This window comes from Apiospora aurea, assembly GCF_038362705.1.
Source record: "Apiospora aurea strain CBS 24483 chromosome Unknown utg000003l_segment0_segment0, whole genome shotgun sequence".
NCBI lineage: Eukaryota > Fungi > Ascomycota > Sordariomycetes > Amphisphaeriales > Apiosporaceae > Apiospora > Apiospora aurea.
In genome coordinates this window covers 999,470-1,020,015 of record NW_027117390.1, presented here as the reverse complement: position 1 = coordinate 1,020,015, position 20,546 = coordinate 999,470, and the positions used below count along the sequence as shown (strand labels likewise).

At 41.5% G+C, this 20,546-nt stretch overlaps 4 protein-coding genes across 4 annotated transcripts; 2 read left to right on the top strand and 2 right to left on the bottom strand.

The window, feature by feature from the left end:
• Positions 1-10,420: 10,420 nt before the first annotated feature.
• On the top strand, positions 10,421-12,676 carry PG986_004152 (uncharacterized protein; the record flags this gene model as incomplete). The annotated part of the gene is made up of 4 exons (XM_066840374.1): positions 10,421-10,524; positions 10,578-11,043; positions 11,096-11,231; positions 11,280-12,676. The coding sequence occupies 4 exons, from the start codon at positions 10,421-10,423 to the stop codon at positions 12,674-12,676; spliced, it is 2,103 nt and encodes a 700-aa protein (XP_066703001.1).
• A 1,397-nt stretch (positions 12,677-14,073) lies between these two features.
• On the top strand, positions 14,074-14,475 carry PG986_004151 (H/ACA ribonucleoprotein complex subunit 3; the record flags this gene model as incomplete). Its single annotated transcript, XM_066840373.1, has 2 exons — positions 14,074-14,251; positions 14,459-14,475. The coding sequence occupies 2 exons, from the start codon at positions 14,074-14,076 to the stop codon at positions 14,473-14,475; spliced, it is 195 nt and encodes a 64-aa protein (XP_066703000.1).
• A 577-nt stretch (positions 14,476-15,052) lies between these two features.
• PG986_004150 (rRNA-binding endoribonuclease) lies at positions 15,053-16,460 on the bottom strand (the record flags this gene model as incomplete). Its single annotated transcript, XM_066840372.1, is given in 2 exon segments — positions 15,053-15,313; positions 15,333-16,460. The coding sequence occupies 2 exon segments, from the start codon at positions 16,458-16,460 to the stop codon at positions 15,053-15,055; spliced, it is 1,389 nt and encodes a 462-aa protein (XP_066702999.1).
• Positions 16,461-17,704: 1,244 nt separating this feature from the next.
• Positions 17,705-20,129, bottom strand: PG986_004149 (uncharacterized protein; the record flags this gene model as incomplete). Its single annotated transcript, XM_066840371.1, has 2 exons — positions 17,705-19,454; positions 19,534-20,129. 2 exons carry the CDS (start codon positions 20,127-20,129, stop codon positions 17,705-17,707), a joined length of 2,346 nt encoding a protein of 781 aa, XP_066702998.1.
• Positions 20,130-20,546: the final 417 nt, after the last annotated feature.

Sequence of the window (20,546 nt, the reverse complement as noted above, 5' to 3'; positions counted from 1 at the left end):
TTTTAATTTAAGCTTTTAAAGCTTTATTCTTAATATCCGTATTTTTTTAATAGCTCGAATATTATAATAGTATACTTATCTCGTTTATCGGTATATCCGTGTTTTTAATAGGGTTTTAATTATTAAAGTAGTTTAAATAACGAGTCTTTAAGCGAATAACGACGTCGTATTCCTCGAACTACTTTCGTTCGATAATAAAGTTATATTTTATATTAATTACTACGAAAAGGATTAGCCCGGTATTTTAATAATAAATTCGTAGGTTAACGAATATTATTACGTTAAAAAGTTAAGAAAGTTTACCGTCGAAACCCTTAATTTCGTAGGGTTAAAAAACGGTTACTCGCCTCGCACTTAATTATTTAATTACTTTACCCGCGAAATTTACGCTTATAAATAAATAACCGGATATTCCCGTATTAACGAGCGCTACGATAGTAAATAATAATAATTTATTACTACTTATAATATATTTAAAGGTTAAAAAAAGTCCTTTAATTAATTTTTATAAAAAATCGAATAATATCGTTATTAAATTATTTTTAACGGTAATTAATACTTATTTTAAAAAGGAGTCCTTATTCCTTAAGATTAATTTTTTAATCCCTCCGGCTCGGCGAAGGCCTAATTAAATTTACGGTTATTAAAAGAGAGGTTAAGCGACGCTCTTTCGTACTTCTAATAAATCTCGTTAATATCGGCAAGCTTACGTTCTTTGGTATTATACTACTCTAAGGGGCAGTTAATTTTCCGATAGCTAGTTTAGTAATAATTAAAGTATCGTTCTTTTTTTACTAGTTTCTAAGTTTTTTTAACGGTAGTAAGAGGAGGGTAAGTTTTAATCGAAGAGATGCTTATTTACGGGGTAGGCTTAGTAAAAACAGAGGTTTTAAAATATTAGCCTTATTATTCTTATTACGGGAATTATTTTTACCCGTTTATAAAGAGGAAGGCTTATCGGATCGCTTTTTTTTTTCGTTTACGTTCACGAAGCTTTAAATTATTTGCTTATAATGCTTAACGTAAACGTTAAAATCGATAGTTTCGTCGAAATACACCGTAACGATAATAGTTATAACGCGAAGTATAAGTTTATCGTGAAAGCTTTCTTTTTAAAAAGCACGGGGGAGTTCTTTTTCTCCGGCTAATCTAACGAAATCGGAAAAGAATTTTTAATAGCCGGCTAAAAAAGTTATCTTTAACTAATCGTACTCCTTTTTTATTTTTTCGCGAAAAGTATAATCGAAATATTACTCTTAAAAGTAGTTAAAAAGCTCGTCGATAATAGTAATACGATTAGGGTAGTGATCCCGGAGAAAAAGTAAGAGCTCACGAATAATATCGTTTTTTACGTAATTACGAATAGCGTTAAATACTTAGCTATCGAAAAAAAATAATCGGCATTCTTAGTTCGTATATCCTTAATTTAATAAAACTAAACTTCGAAAGGAACTTTATCTTTATTTTTATCGCTATAAAAATCGTCGACTTTAACTTTACGATTTTTTTGTAACGAATACCTTTATTATTAATAATCGTAAAAGAAATACTATTACGTTTATTTATAATTAATTAGGTAACGGCGGCCTGGGCGTTATATAATTATTTTAATCGGTTCGCCGACTCGATATTAGCCTTTATAAAGTCGGTAATTAAGTTGTTCACAGTTACTTTTACCTATTCCTAAGTAATAACGGCCTTATTATAAGCTTTAATTAACTTCTTTAAAGTAATCTTTAACGAATCGAGTTCACCGTTTAATCCGTTAATTTTAAACTACTCTTCTATTAGGTTTTCGCCTTTATAAATATCGTAATAATCGAAAAAAGGAGCGAAGTTAAGTATTTAACTTAAATAGCGGTTAACTTTAACTAAAAGTTTACCCGGCGGGCTTTAACGTAAAAATCGAATATTTATACTATATAAGTATAACTTAATAAAAATATAAAATATACTTTTTAAAATAGTTCGTTTAAATTATTATATATTTTTTAAACTCGTTAAGGGCGATAAGTCCGCTTTTAAAGGGTTATTTAATTTTTTCGATTTTAATTTACGAGGCGAAAAGGAAGGTAGCTTTATTACCGTCGCGAGTGTATCGATTAAATAAAGCGTTTAACCGAGCTTAAAAATCGTCGCCGTTTAAATCGTCGATTATAGTGTTATATCGTAAAAATTAAGCCTCTTTTTATAATCGTTCGAAGTCGGCGAGGGTATAAAAACCCTGTCCGTTTTTTACGTTATCGGGGTTATTTTAAACGGTTTATATTTATTCGACCTCTAAGTTAATTAATAAGTTATATCGGTTTAAAAATCGGCGGGAAAAACGAGTTAACTTTTTATCGAATTCTTTAAGTTTATTAATAAGCTTTATAAAAACGCCTTAATTAAAATATATATATCGCTTAGCCTCCGCTTAAAAAGCGCGGTTATTCTCGTTACGCACTATAACGCGTTTATATTAAAGTAAATTGTTAAGTATTAAAAAGTTTAGTGTTAATTAATTAATACTTACTCTTTATTATAAAGCGGCGAGAGTAGTATTAATTAATTTAAATAGTTAAGTAAAATATCGTACTACTAAACGATAAAAGGGGCGGTCGTAAATAATTACGCAATCAGGTCTTTATAAAGCGGGGCTGTAAATAAGTCCTAAAATAAATAGAATTTACGACAAAGAAAAAAGGAAAGAGAAAATCGAGCTAGGGCCGATGCGGCAGATCGGTTTTGACAACAGGGTGGTGGGGCTAGTGTGGGGTCTCCACACCAATCAGCGCACAAGCTAACGCACTATATTACTATCGCTAAACAATAATATATTATATAATATTTTCTTTATTATACGAGAGTAAAAAAACTACGATTTTATATTAAAGCTTTAAAGAAACGATATTATTAATATATTTAAAGCTTCGTTTTAAAAAATCTAATGCGGAAAAAATTAATAACCTCGCCGCGTAAAACGTTTTTTAATTCGTATAATACGATTTACGAAAATACAGTTAATATCGAATCTTTAAAATATAATGTATATAAAGTAAAAAGAAAGAATATTAAGCCGTATAAAAAGTTTAGGTTTATCGTTTAAAAGTATAGCGACGTCGATAAAAAAAAGATCCTAATTTAATTATTAATTATTTAACGGATAAATTAACGCTTATTCCTCGCCTTTAAACCGATATTTATTAAGAATCTCGGAGCGTATAGAGAACTTCGAAATATATTATAAATATATATTTAGTCGTATAAGAAGCTTACCCGGGAAATATACGCTAAACTTTTAAAAGAGCTTAAATTATATTTCCCGGAAGGTACGATCCTTTAAATTATATTATTATTATATAAACTAGCGGAATCTAGCCTTTATTAATTTAAAATATATTACGAATACTATATATAAAACCTTAAAATAACGGTATTCACGTATAACTTAACGTGGTTTACCACTACGCGACGCATATTACTTAGCGACGCACTCTTTTTACTTCTCGACCTTTTTATATAAATTAATTTAATTATAACGCTTAAAATTAATTAAAACTACTTAATATTTAATTCCTCGCTTAATTTTATATCTTTTTTATATATTCGCGCATTATAACCTATTTCGCCGTAAATACTACAACGCTTTTTACCGGTCGCCCTTCGCTTCGACGAACCTTTATTTTTACTTTTATCGAGCGCTAAACGCTTCTTTTTTACCTTTTCGTTTTATAGCTACTAAAATTTTTTAATAATAAAGGCTTTTTTAAACTAAACTCGTAATTTTTTAGTTTTCCGGCGCTTAAAAAGTGCTAAATTAGCCTCCTTTAATATATATATCTTATCGCGTATAAGGGTTATTTTATAAGCTATTTTAATTATACTTTTCGCTATTTAGTCTACCGTATTTAAAATCGGCGTCGAAAAGCTTCCTTAATAAGTAAATACCCTTTTTTTAATATAAATAAAGTGCTTAGTTATTTATTAAAAGTTAAACGGCGTTTAAGGGTTATAAGTATTAACCGTTCCTAAACGGAATAGGTTAAATATAAGCGTCCGAAGACACATATTTAGCTTATTAATTACCTCGTTAAAATTATAAGGTATTAAACTAGATACGTTAAATCTAGATTTACTATTAACTTCCGTAAAAACAGTAAAATACGCGGCTTTAAAAACGATAAAAAACTTAAGCTTAATAATATAGTTTATAAAGTCTTAATAAATAGCTCGATTTCTTTCGAATAAGTACGTTTTAAAGGCGAATAAAGTGTTATATTAAGAAATTAAAGTAAATGTAATAAATAAAGAGGTATATTAATAGTATTAATATCGTTATTTTAATAGTATACCTCGAATTCGGCCGAAATATAGCTTTTATAGTCGTCGAGAATTAAAAAACGGTAGCGATTTTTCGTTTACGATCTAGTATATTTATCGAAATACTTAATCTAATTTAAGCTTATTTCGTTATTAGTTTAACTATTAAAAATCGGCTTAATTATTTAATCGCCTAATAAATCGGTTTCGCGAAACTAGTTCGCGAAGTAATATTAACCTTAAACGATTAAAAACGGCGGAATATATTAGCCCTGCGAATTAATATATTTAATCGCTATTACCTATTCCCGATTATTAAACTAAATCGATTTCGCTTTTTTACGCCGCTCGGCGCGTATTACAACGAATATTAACCCAATTATACTTATTATAAAGCCGGTCTCGTCGAAATTTTAAATATTTTCGTTAACGATCCTGTATTTCGTTTTTATATTTATAACTAGTATAAACTAAATAGAAATAACTTTAAAATCCTCGCAAAAAGCTTTTTAATAATTATACTAATGATTTATTTTAATCTTTAAATCCGGGTTACGGTCGATAAAGCGCTTAACTTAATATTTACCGACGCGGTCGCCGCCGCGCGACGCGGTAAAGAAATTAGCTATATTTTTTATATTAACGAAATCGGGAGGTATCCCTCGAATATTTAAATTAATTATATATTTACGAAATACCTCTTTTTTAATTAAATTTATTTTACGTCGTTTCGGTCGAATTTCGCGTTTTAAAGTTCGGTCGTAAATTCGATAGCGTAAAATTAATTCGGGTATATTATAAACTTTTATTGTTACTTTTTAATTTATTTAATTCGGTCCGTTTCGTATCGTTTAAATTATTAAAACTATTCGATCTTTTTAGGATTAATTAGGCATTATAGTTATAGAAGTATTACGCGTTAAAGTTTAATTATATTAGAATTAAATTAAGGTGCGTCGCTAAGTGATATATGTCGCGTAGTAGTAAACCACGTTATACCTTTTATTTATATACGATAAATTAAATACTTCCGGTATTATAGTAATATAAACCGATAATATATTTAGTTTTACTATACCCCTGTTTTTTTAAAAGGAGGAGAAGGAGCTTATAAACGTAAAATTTCGTGTAAAGCCGAAAGAGATCCTAATTAAAAATAGACCGATTAAGTTTAACGGAGGAAAGGTTTAGTTTAAATCGCACGATATCTTATTTAAGCAAAAGGGGTAGGTTTAATAGCTTTACTTTATCGATGTTTAAGCTATAAATTAAAACTAGTAATATATTTCTTAATATATAAAAAGAGTGTATATCGCTTTAATATATTAATTAAAGGCTTTATATAACCTCTTCGTTATCGTTTAAGTTTAAACGCTAGAGGAGAAAGATATCGAGTACTTAAATATATAAATATTATAATAAATTAAAAACTTTATATAAAAACTAAGATATATCCCCTTTAACCTTTAATATATAAAGATATATATTTTTACCGACGGCTCGTTCGCGAATAATAAAGATTTAATATCTTAACTTAAATATATTATCGCGGTCGGCTAAAAGATATACTATATAAAAGATAGTTTCGAGATAAAAGGAAATATTATATATTAAAGTTCGACGAAATATAAAAGAGTTACACGAAGTATACTCGTAAGTAAATTATATAGTATAATCTTTAAAGTCGATAGCGATATTATATTAAACTTTATATTCTAAAAGATTATATAAAGCTTTAAATTCTAAGATAACCTAATAATCCTTTATATTAACTCGAGATTATTATATAAATACTTTATTAAACTCGGGACTACGAATAAAAAGAGGTTTATAATTAATATTATATCCCTCCGAGAATCGTATAAAAGGAAAGAAATCTTAAGGATTTACTAGGTTAATAGCCGAAATAATCCGGTTAATACCCTTACGAAAAAGACTTTAAATTAAGCACTCGAACGGTTTATTTCTATAAATAGGTTTATTATATAAATAGAAGTATATATAGAAAAACCCGAACCTTAGCTTAGGTAAAGAGAGAAAGGGTAGAATATTTCCTTTATTATTATATAATATATAATTACTATCGATATTTTATTACCGTACGAAAAAGAGGAGGCAAAAGAGATATAATAATATATTATAGTTAAGCTTTAAAAAAAAGAAGATATTATACGATCTATTATCCCTAGATATTATATATTATTCCTCCGTATAACCCCGTTTAAGTATCGTTATTATTTTAGAAATTACTCTATTCCTCCTCGTTATTCGAATTATCGTTATTATTATTATTATCGTTATTATTATATTAAACTAATAAAATAATCGGAGTATAATACCGGGAGCCGTACGATTTCTAAACGTACGTAGTATACTAGCCGCCCGAATAACCGGTAAAACGGAAATAATTACGGAATAGGTATAAGTTTCGAATATACTCATTAGTATAATTAGAACCGGTTATTTTATAAGAGGTAATAAAGAGTGTATAAAAATAACCTTGATATCGAATAATTTATAAAATTATTAGTTTAAAGGACTCGGTAATCCGAATATAAATAATAATATCGTGACTAAGTATCGCGATTACTCGTCTCTTATTATTCTATTACACGGTTAACGTAATCCACGGTCTAATTAAATACACGGTCTAATTAAACACTTTCTTTTAATTCCGTACAACTTATATTTTATACCTTATATTTTTACTACTTACGATAGTAAATTAATAAAAAAAGAACGATAAATAATTAACGCTTTAAACGCTTTAAAAAGAGCCTAAATTACGCGTATAAACGGCAGCGCGAATATATAATATTCCTTATATAACCTTATATTATCGGCGTTACGGTAATATTTTATAATAAAATATATAATCGTTAATATAAAAACTTACGAATTTCGAAAAATAATTAATTATATAATATATAATTAATTTAGATTCGCGATCGTTTCCGCTTTAAATAAATAGTATTAAAAATATAGCGAATCGATTATTTAATTTACGTAACGCGGAACGTATCGGCGTTAATTAAGCTTTTAATTTCGTATAACGATAATTAAATCTCTGGATATATTTTAACCGAAGAATCGATTATTAAAGAATCCTTTACGAAAATCCCGATACGTATCGCGTATAATTTATTCTCGTATAGAATATAATTAATAAACATAAAATCTAAAAAAGGATATATATAATTTCGACGAAACCGGGTTTTTTATAGGTTAAATTTTATTTAAAATAATTATAATTACCTCCGATCGACGCGAAAAGCTTAAAGTAATATAATAAAGGAACCGGGAATAGGTTATAGTAATATAGAGTGTCGGATTATACGGTTACGCTATTCCTCCGTATATTATTTTTGCCGGGAAAACACACCTCTTTTTTTAATACGAAAATAGCTTATTGCCGAAAGATTAGGTAATCGCAGTTATTAAAAATAATTAAACTATAAATGAAAAAAGTAAAGACTAAATTCGATACTTCGGTAAATACACGAAGTTTTATACGAAGGGTATTTACCGCCTATTAATTTTTAACGGTTATAAGAGTTATTACTCGATAACTTTCGAGTTTTATTATAAAAAAACTTAATTATTATACTTTATATACCTTTTTATTTATCGTATAAACTTTAGCCTTTTAATATTAGCTGTTTTTATACGTTAAAAAGGGCGTACGGGAAAGAAATTAAAGGTTTTATACGGGTATATATTACTTATATTTTAAAGGAGGACTTTTTACTAACGTTTTTAAAAGCGTTCTAGGCGACTTTACCGTTTCGAATATATAAAGAGGCTTTTAAGGGATAAGACTCGTCCCGTACGATTCGGAATATATTATTTTATAATTAAATATAAAGCTACGTACTTTAATACCTCCGGGAACGTCTTCCGGCCTACCTATTCCTTAGGAATTAAAGACCTTAAATAACCCGATTAAAGCCTAATCCTAAACTAAATATATTCGAAACTGTATTATATAATATTAAAATAGCTCTCCGACGTCGATTTTAATTAGACTTAACTAGATTATAAAAAATATAACGTAAGTAATATACCGGCTCGCTTTTTTAAAGGGTAAAGTAACCGTATTATAAGAGGTAAATAAAATACTTAATCGGCGCCGCCGTACGAAAAAAAAACGGCTATAGAATAAAGGATTACTTTATATATAAACTAGAGAAAACCTATAATTTTAAAGGGACGTTAATAAATAATTATAGGATAAATCGCGCCGAAATAATAGTCGTACGAGAAAACTTAAAACGCGCGCGTAACGCTATAAAATATATAGGGAGCCCGGGTATAATACGCGCACCTATTAAAATAATATAGAAATATTTAAAGAGGAGGATTCCGATTAATTTTAATATATTAAATGCGTTATAGTGGAATTAATTTATATTTCGTTATACGAGGCCTTAGAAAGTATTTAATTAGACCGTATGTTTAATTAGACCGTGGATTACGTTATTAGTATTTAAATATTATTTTAATAAAAAAAATAGAGTAACCGTATATTAATAGTAATGTTTTAAAGAAAGGTATAATTAATTATAGAATTAGTTAATAAGGTTATTTATCGGTAACCACTATTATACTTAATAATATTCCACGGTTTAAAAGTAGTAGTATATAAACCGGACAGGGTATTATTTATATTAACTATCGCGCGAGAAAAGAAATTATATAAAAAGGAGTGGATAATTAAAGTAAGTAGCTTAAAGCTTAGTCTTATATAAGTAGTTATAGTGATAAAGGTGAATAGTTAAAGGAAAAAAAAATTTCGTATAAAGAATTAAAGAATTAAGCCTCCCTTTATATCGATAGAGGGGAATCCGGATTAATAGATTTATTAATTTAAATTTCGAATATTTTAAATTAGGATAAAGGAAAGGGGGCTAGTTATTAATTTATATAAGGGAGGATTTTTCTTATTAGCTAAATATTAATTAAATATTAGACGAAGTATTAAATATCGTATATAATACTAGCGATTACGGTCCTTTTAAATTAATTATATTATTAAAAGTAAATAAAGCAGGTACGGCGCTACTTATACCGAAGGAAGGAATATAAAAGATCAGATAATTTAATATATTTATACGATTTACGGGGAGGTACGAAAAAGGGATATATTCCTTTTAAAAAGAAAAGTTATTAGTATTAAAATATCTAGCTTAAAGGTAATAATTAATACGGTTTAAGGGGATTACGTGCATTATGCGTACGGACCATCTGTTTCACCGTACAAAGGGGATCTTACGATCCCCTCTTTACTTAGATAGAGTATGCATTATAGAGGACCTGAAATATACTATATTGTGCATCGCTAACCACCGTACGTACGTATAAAGGCCATTCAACAGTCACATTCGTATAAACCAAATACTTTTTACTCACTGGCCCAAAAGCAACTTAGGTATGAAACCACAGCCTTTCAATACCGAGATAGCCAAGAAGGCAGTAATGGGACCGCTTCCCAAATCGTCCGCCGCCAACAGAACCGATGTATCTATGCGCTTGGCATCAGTCTGGCACCAAGTGTAGTACATGCATTGGGGTAATGTCGCCCAAACAAGAACATCCATTACAAACCCCTGATGGGGAGCCTCATCAACAAGGACCTCGGCCCCCATGTTACTTCGGGTATATGACTTAAAGTTGTGGTGGGCACACCCACCAATGGGCAAGAGGGCTTAATAATAATTGGAGATAGTCGCAGGCAGACTCCCATGGTACCGTGGTCCTGTTCATAGCGCTATAAGGCTGTATGCTGGATTCAGATGTCATTCCAACCCCCTGTTGCCCAACTCGGTGGAGGCTTTCAACAGGATTCGGGGTACGCATAGTTTTGGCGTCTGATTGGCCGACAGGAAAGATTAATCGAATGTGTTGGTTCGGTTAAAATTATGTAAGACGGCAGATCCGTGTCGGGCTGCCTTCGGACTTGTCGGCATCATCCTCCCTTACTTATAACAGCGAAGAACTTCCATTTTCTTATTCCACCCATCGTCACAATCTTGCCTCGCTCAACTATATGACTTTCAAGTCCATGCGTTTTTCAGATTTCCCTTCGAGGATCTTTTGATGAAGTCTCAGTCTCGAGACTATGCCAGGAAACTCTGGAAATGATGGGGGAGATTGTGCCCTTCTTCCCACACAACTCCAACTCTCATACCCCGCCACACAGAACAACGCGACTGAAGTCAAGTGGTAAACATCTACATCCCCCACATCCTCCCGGAAGTGTGTACTAACTGATATAGTATGTCAGGTGAATTGCCATCACGTGTGATGGATAACCCCGAGTTTCATGACTTTCTTGATTCCATCTCAGAATCGGATCCCACGACTTTGCAATCTCTACTCACTGGAAACAGTGAGAAAGATGCCAACCTCACCAACCAGATTGCGGTCCTTCCAAGTACAGAGATAACCTGGTTCAACGGCATCCAACGCATGTCAGCTGACGATGAAGAACTCCATCTCCGTACTGATAGTGCCTTGTCGAGGCACACTGTACACCGACTCTCAACCAGTGCACCTGTGCCGATACTGTCTCCACAAGTTTCATCGTGTCGTGGCGATGGAAAGCGAAAGATCCCGAGCCTTGACCAAATGCGCAAGGATGATTGCATCCTACGACTATACGGCGAGAGCACAGGCAGACGACACAAAAGGCAGAAAAAGAAAGGAAGACAATGCGTAAGATGCAGATTGAAGAATCTGAAGGTACGTATGTGTCGCTTGGGCTCGAATACACCATGTTGATATTTGGTTTCAGTGCTCAGACGAGTTTCCATGCACATCATGCACCGAGCATTGGAAAAAGGCCGTGAATTGGGCAAACGAAAAGAGGACTATCACTTGGAGTCATTGTTTCGATGCAAGAATGGAAGACCTCAATGTTCTTGTTGATTGTAAGCCTCCAAAAGATCAGACAATGCTATCAATCTAATGCATGCAAGTGATACACTCAATCATGTTCGCCAGAACGAATCCCCGAAAGCAATCGGAGAACATGACGCTGAGCCATTGGCATCCTCTCAAGCACATTTGCTTCGTTCGAGAGCTTGTGGACAACTTCGGAACCGATATTGGCCTACAAAATTGCATCGAGTCTCAAAAAGGAAAAGCCTCAGCATCGTCACTATTGGGATTGATTGATGAAATACACAAGCAACTGCCCAGCGACACATGGACTCTAACTCCCACGACCTATCGTCAATTGTCTCCTCCAGCGCGGTCCTCATTAAGGCTTTCGGAAATAGTCATCGTCCTGTTTTTCCATCATGACCACCTCCGAGAGCATACCAATCTGAGTTCATACGAGCTCTACATAATGACTTTGGTTTTCTCGGCCTTGTTTTTCGACCAGCTTGCAAGACACTTCAAGTCCGGCAAGATTCGCGCTATCCCCATTGGATCCTCTATGGCTACAGATCTTGCCATAGATCTGGGCACATTGTTCCTCTTAATTTGTTATGTTCCTGTCCATTTTCCGTTCTCAGATATAGTTGACGCAGAAGAGACTCCACAGAACCCCTCTGCCGATATTGAACTGGAGAGAACGAACGAAGTTCTACAGTCACCAGATGACTTACTAGCTAGTCACAGGACAAACAGATACATCTTCGACGAGATTGATCACTTCCTAAAGTCCGATCGTCACAAGTCAGCCCGGGGCAGGAACTTGCCCTTCAAAGCCGCTACCCTGGCCGACCGATGGGTCTTCCTCAAAGAATACCTCTCCCACTGGATGGACAAAGTGAGAATTTGTTCGATAGAGCCATCCACTGTTGCATCGAGAATAGCCGTTGCTCAAAGGCTATGCCGCTTGGAGTTGCTCAGCAACGATGAAGACTACGGAAGATGCGACCGGCCCCTACGGTTGCACTCCTCAATGAACTTGAATGCACCAAACAAGTTGGAGAATTTGTCGACTCTGTGCAGACAGATGGAGGCCCATTGGACCACCCGGAAGGCCACGGAGACGCTGGATGCATTTTTACAAGACAAGAGGGTTTCGACATGGCATCTGATGCTCATGCAATGGCTCAATCACAACCCGATCCCTACCAAAACTCTTTCGGAGTCGCACGATCTGATCGACTTGCCCAACCTGTTTCCCATCTACATACGCTTTCGGATAGGCAGCGTTGAAACAATGGAGTTCCAACTGCTGAATGCCCCAGGTAGCATAGGTACAGTAACCCCTGAAGAGTTGGACGTGGTTCGGCGGGAGTGGCGGGCCATCTCCGCCGAGATGAACCTGCCACCGCATAAGCTACGGGAACTGGTTGAAAAGGACAATCGAATTCGGCAGACCATGGCAGAATCCGCCATAAAGGCGATATGGGCTTAGTCTCTTGATGTTAGGAATGGGGTTTAGTCATGTATAAATGGGATCACTCGTTATATCATGGACAATGATCACCAGAAAAGTGTGGCATGGAATATTGTCTACTTCTTTACCCGAAATCGAAGGCTATTAGTACTTTGAACGTTTCCAAAGGACTAAGGGATTATAATGAACATGTGAATCATGGGCAAGGAAACCGTGCCTAACCTTCCTTATTTCTACTAGAACTCAATGCCAAGTCAACCCGTCAGTAGATCCAAAGACTCGAAACGAGCAGATACCCTCCAAGAACTGGAAATATGACCGGCATTACTAGTCCCCGAATTCACCAGGCATTCCTCGAAACCATGGCAGGTGCATAAGCGCCATGCACGTTGGTACCTCTTCCCCTGGCACAGCCTGACTAATACAGTCACTCCGTGGCCGCAGTTAGGTTCTCAGTGGCGAGGAATCCTCAAATATGACGTTGTGCTGACGCCAGGACGCCAATGTTTGTTCCTCCGTTGTCTACGCATATCGATTGGCCCTATTGCCGACCGATGTGACTGGGATAAGTTATGGCTGCGCGGTTCAATTGTTCACTGAGGCCCTCGAGCAGGCTATGTCCTCAATTATTACCAAAGGTGTTCTAGGCACAGCAAGTTAGGTGACGTGTCACATGGTTTCCAGTTTGTTGATCTCAATGAACGGAGGAGACTTGCCGAGACTTAGAAGAAGCTATTCGAGGTAAGGAAAACAGTTGGGTCCTGTTTTGCGAGTTCGGGCTGAGAGCTGACAGATCTTCAGGAGAGGGACGAGCGGTCAATGGGCCGAGATTGGAAAAGCGTACGTCGAAAGAGTAATGTCTGAGCCAACGGTATCTGGTAGAGCTCTAAGTAATATAGTGCATTTGTGGACTCTCAAATGCCAATAATCAACCGAGCTCACCCACTGACTGAGGTTGATGCAATACTCAAGTCCATGGCATAAGGTTAAACGTGAGAAGTGGAGAATAATGTAAGAACTGTACGAAACTGTATTTCCTGTTCCACTATCTAAGGCGGCTTCATTCAAGAGCATGCCGTCTTGGTGAAGATGGCTCTTGATGCTTGACTTTGACAGAGAACCAGAACCTCTACCACCACCCATAATTGCCCCACTGCCTAAAATAAGACACTGGCGAACCGGCGACTGCCCCACCTGAGCAGCAAGCTCTACACCGCCTGCCCATTGAAAACCTTATTCCCAAAAACGAGCTCAATTGCCATTTTTCTGCAGAAGCAGGGAAGAAAAAAAAATAGTTCCAGTCGAGCAGCAGCTCCAGCCTCAAGTCCAATCCCCCAGCTTGACGACCGCCGACAACGACCACCAAGACCACCCTCCCATTCCCGCCAAATCACCGCTACAACAAACCGCCCAAGATGCATTTGATGTACACTCTCGCCCCCGATGGCAAGCGCGTCTACACGCTGAAGAAGGTCTTGTCCGGCGAGGTCACCAAGTCGGCGCACCCGGCGCGCTTCTCCCCCGACGACAAGTGGTCGCGCCAGCGCGTCACCCTCAAGAAGCGCTACGGCCTTCTGCTTCATCTCCAGGATGGTGCGTAGCAGTCTCTTTCTATCCTCCTCCCTCCATCCCTCCCTGTCTTCCGCTCCTCCCCGTTTTGTTTCGAGCTTCGGCTGAGTGTAGTAGCCCCAGTTCAAAACGGCGAGAAAGCCAAGAAGGGACTTGTCATTCTGGGTAAAGAATGAGAACAACACCTATGGCGAAGATAGTGAGCTAACATATGCCTTCGAAACCGTGTAGACAAGCCTTCGCAATAGACCATCCAAGACTAGACAGCACAAGATAGACGACCCAAATCGCCCAACCCTCAGAACGAGCGAGAACTCCTCAGAGCATGACACCGCTGGGACCTGGATTGAACTAAGCTGGACGAAACTTGTTGCTGCGTCTTCCGAAACTGCGATCCTGCAGAAACCATGAAGAATCGAGCACACTCGCAGTAGCAGCAACAATGGCATCCGCAAGGATTGGGGTTTGGGATACGATGAAAATGGAAATGCTCTTACTAGGTACATTCAAGCAGCAAGAAGACCGGGTCCGCTCGTCTATTACTACGAAGCAGGTATCACCTCGGGGAAACGGAGTTCAAGGCGTGGAATATATTTGATTGGCATACCAGCTTGAAGATGGTTTTCTTTCTGCTTTGGGAAAGCTTGGTTTTCTTGCGATCCTATACGGCTCAGTGATAGTCATCGTAGCTCAGCGTTATCTGCTCAGCAGAAGCAATGTCAGGTTTTATCCAGCAATTCCCAAATCTTGGTGGTATCATTTATACGTAGTGTGTGTCATGTCATGTCTATATAGTCTTTTGTGATATTTTACTTTTTGATCTCTTCAGCCATTCCTCTTCTTGGAGTTGATGGCCCTCCCAGCCCCCACGCGCGGCCTGCCGGGGCCGCCGCTGCTCTGCCGGTTGCCCGTCAGGATGCCGGGCAGGTAGTCCTCGTCCATGAGGTCCTTGGCCCGCATCCGGTTGTTGTCGGTGACCTTCTGCGCGTACTCCTTCTGGTCCTCGGCGAGCAGGAGCTCGGTGCCCCAGCCGCCCTTGCCGCCGCCCTGGCCGCGGTACTTGTTGTTGCTGGTGCCGTGGACGGGCTTGGGGGATGCTGTAGACGTTGCCGCGCTTGTTGAACTGGAAGTTCTTCTTGAGGTGCACCGTGAAGTTGCCGCCGCTGTCCGTCGTCGCGCTGACGCGCGTCAGCGTCGGCTGGCCGCACCGCGGGCAGAACTGCTTGTCCATCTGGCGCGTCACCTGGAAGCAGCCGTGGCAGCGCAGCACCCACGTCTTGACCCGCGTGATGCGCGCCATGGACGGCGACAGGAGGTTCAGGTTGATGCGCAGGATGACGTTCTGCATGGCGAAATCGGACGTGAGCAGGGCCACTTGCAGGACCCGCTGGATGGGCTGCTCGGGCGTCGAGATCTGGTCCTTGGCCTGGTGCTTCTTGAGGTTGGACGGGGTAATCCAGCCTTCCTCGTCATCCTCGTCCTCGTCTTCCGCGACGGCGTCGGCCGGGGCGATGTCGGTTGATGCATTCTCGGTCGTCGTCTCAGCTAGACTGAGAGTGTCTAGTTTGTGTGTCACCTCTTCTTGGCCCACTACTGGTTCTTCGGTCTTGGCTTGCGCTTCTTCCGACGCAGCGGGCGTCTCTGCCGCTGCGCTGTTTTTGGTGGTGATGGCCTCTGTTGTCCCCTCCTTTTCCTCCGCCTCCTTCGCGAGCGCTGCGGGCGACTTCCCGTTCGTCGACTTCTGCCCGGGCTCCTTGCGCAAGCGCCAGTCGCCGCCGTTCCTCTCGCACTCGAGCTCGTACGCGAGCGCGATGAGGTGGACGTCGGGCTTGCTGAGGACCTCGAGGTCGCCGGTGCGGCGCGCGAAGCCCTGGACGAACTGGACGCTCTCGGGCCGCGGGCTGCGCAGCTGCAGGAAGGGCAGCAGCTGCGTCTGGACGCGCGACCGGGTCGCCTCGTCGCGGATCTCGCTCAGCACCGACGGCAGCGTGTAGATCTCGTCGGCCTGGGCGAGCAGCGTGCTCAGCGGCGGGTCGTTCTTGATCAGGGGGCCCGTGTCGACGATCAGCAGCTTGACGGGCTTCTGGGAGGTAGGGTCGGCCGTCGTCGTCGTCGGCTCAGAAGCTGGGGCTTGGGGCTGGGCTGGGGCAGGTGCTGGCGTCGGTGTTGGTGCAGCAGCAGCGGCGGCCGCTGCCATTGACTGAGGCGGTACGGCTGCGTTCGGTTCCGCCATGTTGACAAGTTTTCTGGGGATTGGAAAACGAGGTTACTCGGATGCCATGTATCGCTTCGGGTCCTTCGTCTCGTGTATTCAATAAGACCAGTAATAAGCGACTGGATCGCAACAGTTTTTTGGCTTAATATCCAGTTGCTAAGGTTAGTGGGGTTACACTGTCTCTCTGATTTTCGTTATCACCAATGGCGGGGTTGTGCTATTGGCTCCAGCGATAAAGAGAATTTTAGCGGACACCCGCGGCAGAATTAGCACCCAACACACCTGAGTGGCAGAAGCAGTTAGTGAGTGACCCTTGCCTGCAGGCAGAATATGTAAGCTGCAGTGAAGCAAGCCAAGCGCCTTAGGCATTGCTGCAATTCACTGGGGATATAAACCCAATTACAACAGTCTGCCTTCAGCGAAGTAGCTCAATCAGATATTATTGGGAATCTAGAGTCATTCAGACTCTCTTCGCTTTTTTTTTTCGACTTTATTTGAACTAAAACTACCAGGTAAGTAACATACCAGTCTTATGCATTTACTGGTCGGTTATTTCCGTTACGGTTCTCTATTCGGCAGAGCTGGCTGGACTGGGGATGCAATGACTTCTTCGATACCTCATCCCATACTGGTTATTATGGCCGAATGGCATAAGGGAGAGATCAACATTTCAACAGGACCGTCTGTTTGCGCATATGCATATTCCCAGCGTGCATACAAACATCACCCAGATGCAATGGTTCAAGTCCGGGCAGCTGCTCCTATTTCTCTCAGGTGACTTGGAGGACGTCTGTTTGCGACCTTCTTGCTTCTGCGAACTCAGCGATCAACACAAGTCAGCCAACGAGCGCCAACAACCTAGAAGCCACGAACTACATGACAGCCAGAAGCCTTGAGTATTGGAAATTGAATTGTTTTATTTCTACCTAGATCTAAAAGCACTCTAAATATACACCAAACGCAATGCTAGGTCACACGACGCCTGCTTTCTCCAGGCACCAAACCAACTCCCACGGGGTATATAAACCAAAACCACAAGCAGTGCAATCATCACCCACCATGCCTTTTGAACTATATTCAGTGTGTGCTTAGTATGACATTTTGTGGCACCATTTCCTTTCCAAGTATAATCAAATTCTTCGTGGTTGGAAAGTCGCGCTGAAAGGTAGAGAGGCAAGGTTTTCGTGTATTTGGTCCTAGGATGGCCATTATGATTGCTCCGTTAAATCCGTTTAAGGTGGTGTGTTGTCACTGGTAGTAGTTCATGCCGTGGTCTGCGAGTACTCGTTCCCCAGCCACTCGTTGGAGAACCACGAAACCGCCTCAGCGCCCGTGTTCCCGAAGGACTCCATGTTGAAGTCGAACCCGTCCATGGCGCCCTCGAAGGCGTTGTTGTTGTCCAGTCCCTCGGGCGGATCCACGGGAGCGAGGTGCGGCCGAGGCATGGTAAGATGGTGCGCGCCAGGCATCTGGTCAGCAAAGGCAGCGGCCCGGGCCGCCGTCGCTGGTGGCGTCGATTGCGACAACGGCGTCTGCAAGATCGGGGTGCCTCCGTGCCCGTGAGTGAGGGGTGATGGGATGGCCCCATGGATGGCAGGCGAGGCCACCATCCCCGCAGATCTTGCCGGAATCTCGTTCTCGTCCGTGATGCCCATCAGCTGAATGGGGTTATGCCGCGACAGAACCTGCTGGGCGGGGATCGAGGCGCGTGTAAAGTCGGGGCTGCTCGGGTGGCTCGGGGTCGTGCTCGTCGAGAAGCCCCGCGCGATGAGCTTCTCGAGGTCGCTCAGGATCGTCTGCACGGCGGGTATATGCGACATATGCCGCGCGATCTGCAGGCAACGCTGCGAGTGCTCGTTGACCTGGTCCGCGCTAATCTGAAATTGCAGCCCAGCCATATGGTGGGCGAAGAAGAGCATGCGCGCGCACTGGTACGCGCAGACCGGCAGGTCCAGGTCCGTGACTGGGAGTCCGCCGTCCAGGGACAGCACGACTCGAAAGATGTCGGCCATGGCCAGAGCGTGCTCGTAGCACTGCCGCTGGCATAGCTCGACGAACTGGGGCGGAAGGCGTTCGAGCGAGGACCGCGGGAGCGCTTCTTTGAGCCCCACCAGAACGATACGGTATAGATCGCAGTGGCATTGGCGCCACCAGACGTGGATCATGATGAAGACACATAGCCGGGGCGAGTAAGCGCGAAGTTTGACGTTGTTGTCCGAGAAACGGAAAGACGCTGGCAAGTGCTCGTTGAAGCCGTTCAGCTCCTGGGCCAGAACATCGACGAGCTTGGGGAGTTCGCGGAGTTCGGTTTCCGGCATCGCGAGCACATTCTTGGTGCAGTAGAGGATCCGGCTGCGGATCCAGAGTAGGCGCACGTGAAGTGCCAGCGATCCGACATCATCTGGAAATGGTTTAGTAGGTATAGGGCGCAGGTGTTCGGTGATCTGAGGGAGATCAAACTCGAAGTTCCGCTCGTTGCAGGGCAATTGTATGTGCAACGCTTCAGACGGCAGCAGCGTGAAGTCGGGATACCCTCCGTTAATGCCAGAATCAATGGTCATGAAAGCCCACATCAGCCGTCGTCGCGACTCGCGTGCTAAAAAGCAGAGGTTGGGGTTCTCGTAGTTAAGGCGCAGGGCGTAGGAAGCGCGACCGGCGACGGAGGCTAGCATGAAAGCACTTGTGAAACGCTGGGTGAGCATCCGGTACTTCATGATGAACACCATGGCTTGGATCTTGATCGTCGACGGGTTCTCCATATCTGCCAGGATCATCTTCTGGCATTCGTCAATGCACTTGGACCCGTACTCCCGGGTCCCTGGCCCAAGATCGGTGAGGAGTGATGTGATGCCGACTAGCGCCAGCAACAAGGCACGATCCATCATGCCTGCGTGATATCGTTGCATTAGCGACGCCCGGTGAAGAAAAGAAAATACCGGCACGTGATGTACATGCTTGAAATAGTTGTCGAATGTGCGGTTTATGAGAGCCTCGTCGGGGAATGTAATGTTTCTAGGAGTTTGTTCAGTCATAGTTCCAACAGCGAGCTCCAGGGTAGTAAGGCGGGCAGGCAGGTAGGATCAATACTGACGGGTCATGATTCATGGACCAAGGACCATGGGCGCTGGCCCGGTTGGCGGTGGCATAATCGCCGTGCGAGGCATTGGAGCCGCTGTGTACATGTCTCCTTTTCTCCGGAGGCTCGGAGGAGACGGACTCGTGCTCGGAATCGCCGGCCTGCCCCGGAGCTGGGGTGGTCAGGGTTCCAGACCGTTTGGTCGGTCGGTACATGCACTCGATGCCCTGGGATTGGCATCGCTTACATTTGGGCATTTCTCCGCTGCATCGCGCCTTGCGCGAGTGGCAGTTGCTGCAAGCCAGCCGCACGCGCCGGCGTGGCAATGTCATGGACGATGCGGAGCCATTGTCGCCGTCGCCCTGCGGCGATGCAGCCTGGAACGAGCACGTGAAGCCCAGGCGGTCGCAATTGATGCATGAAGGGCCATCACCCTGCAGGCATCTCACCTTCCTCAGGCGACAGGGTTGGCATGTTTTCCGGGGGTTTGGCGAGTCGGACTGCTTGGGCGGTGGCCTGTGGTTGGCAGGGTCCGAGACAGCAGCCTCGGCGGCGATTTCAGCAGCGGTGTCCTTTTCGGCCACTTGGAGGCTCACGTCTTCCATCTCCATGGCACACGCAGGCGATCTGGGGTCCGATCTCCAAGCGCGTGGGTAGTCGGATTGCGGGTCTGTCGGGGCATTACACCAGGCCGGATCCGAGGAATTGTTTCCTCCGTCAAAAGGGTCGCGAGAGAGGAGAGAAATAGAAAACCAGATGTCGGGAAAATTGCAGGATTGGGTGGGAAGGTCACGAGGGAACCCGGCTCGGGAACCAAGGGGAAACGCGGGGACATTTTCATCGGTCAGTCACCGGGCCCCAGTCCCAGGTGGATTTAGCGGTCAGTTCGCACGCCAATGCACTGTGATTCGGTGCGTTTTAGTCGATGTGGGCCCGATGCGCCTGGAGTTAGTGGACGTGGACACACGGAAGACCGTAGCACAGGTACTGCGGTAAAGGTTCGTCTGTATCAGCACGATGGCCTGTCA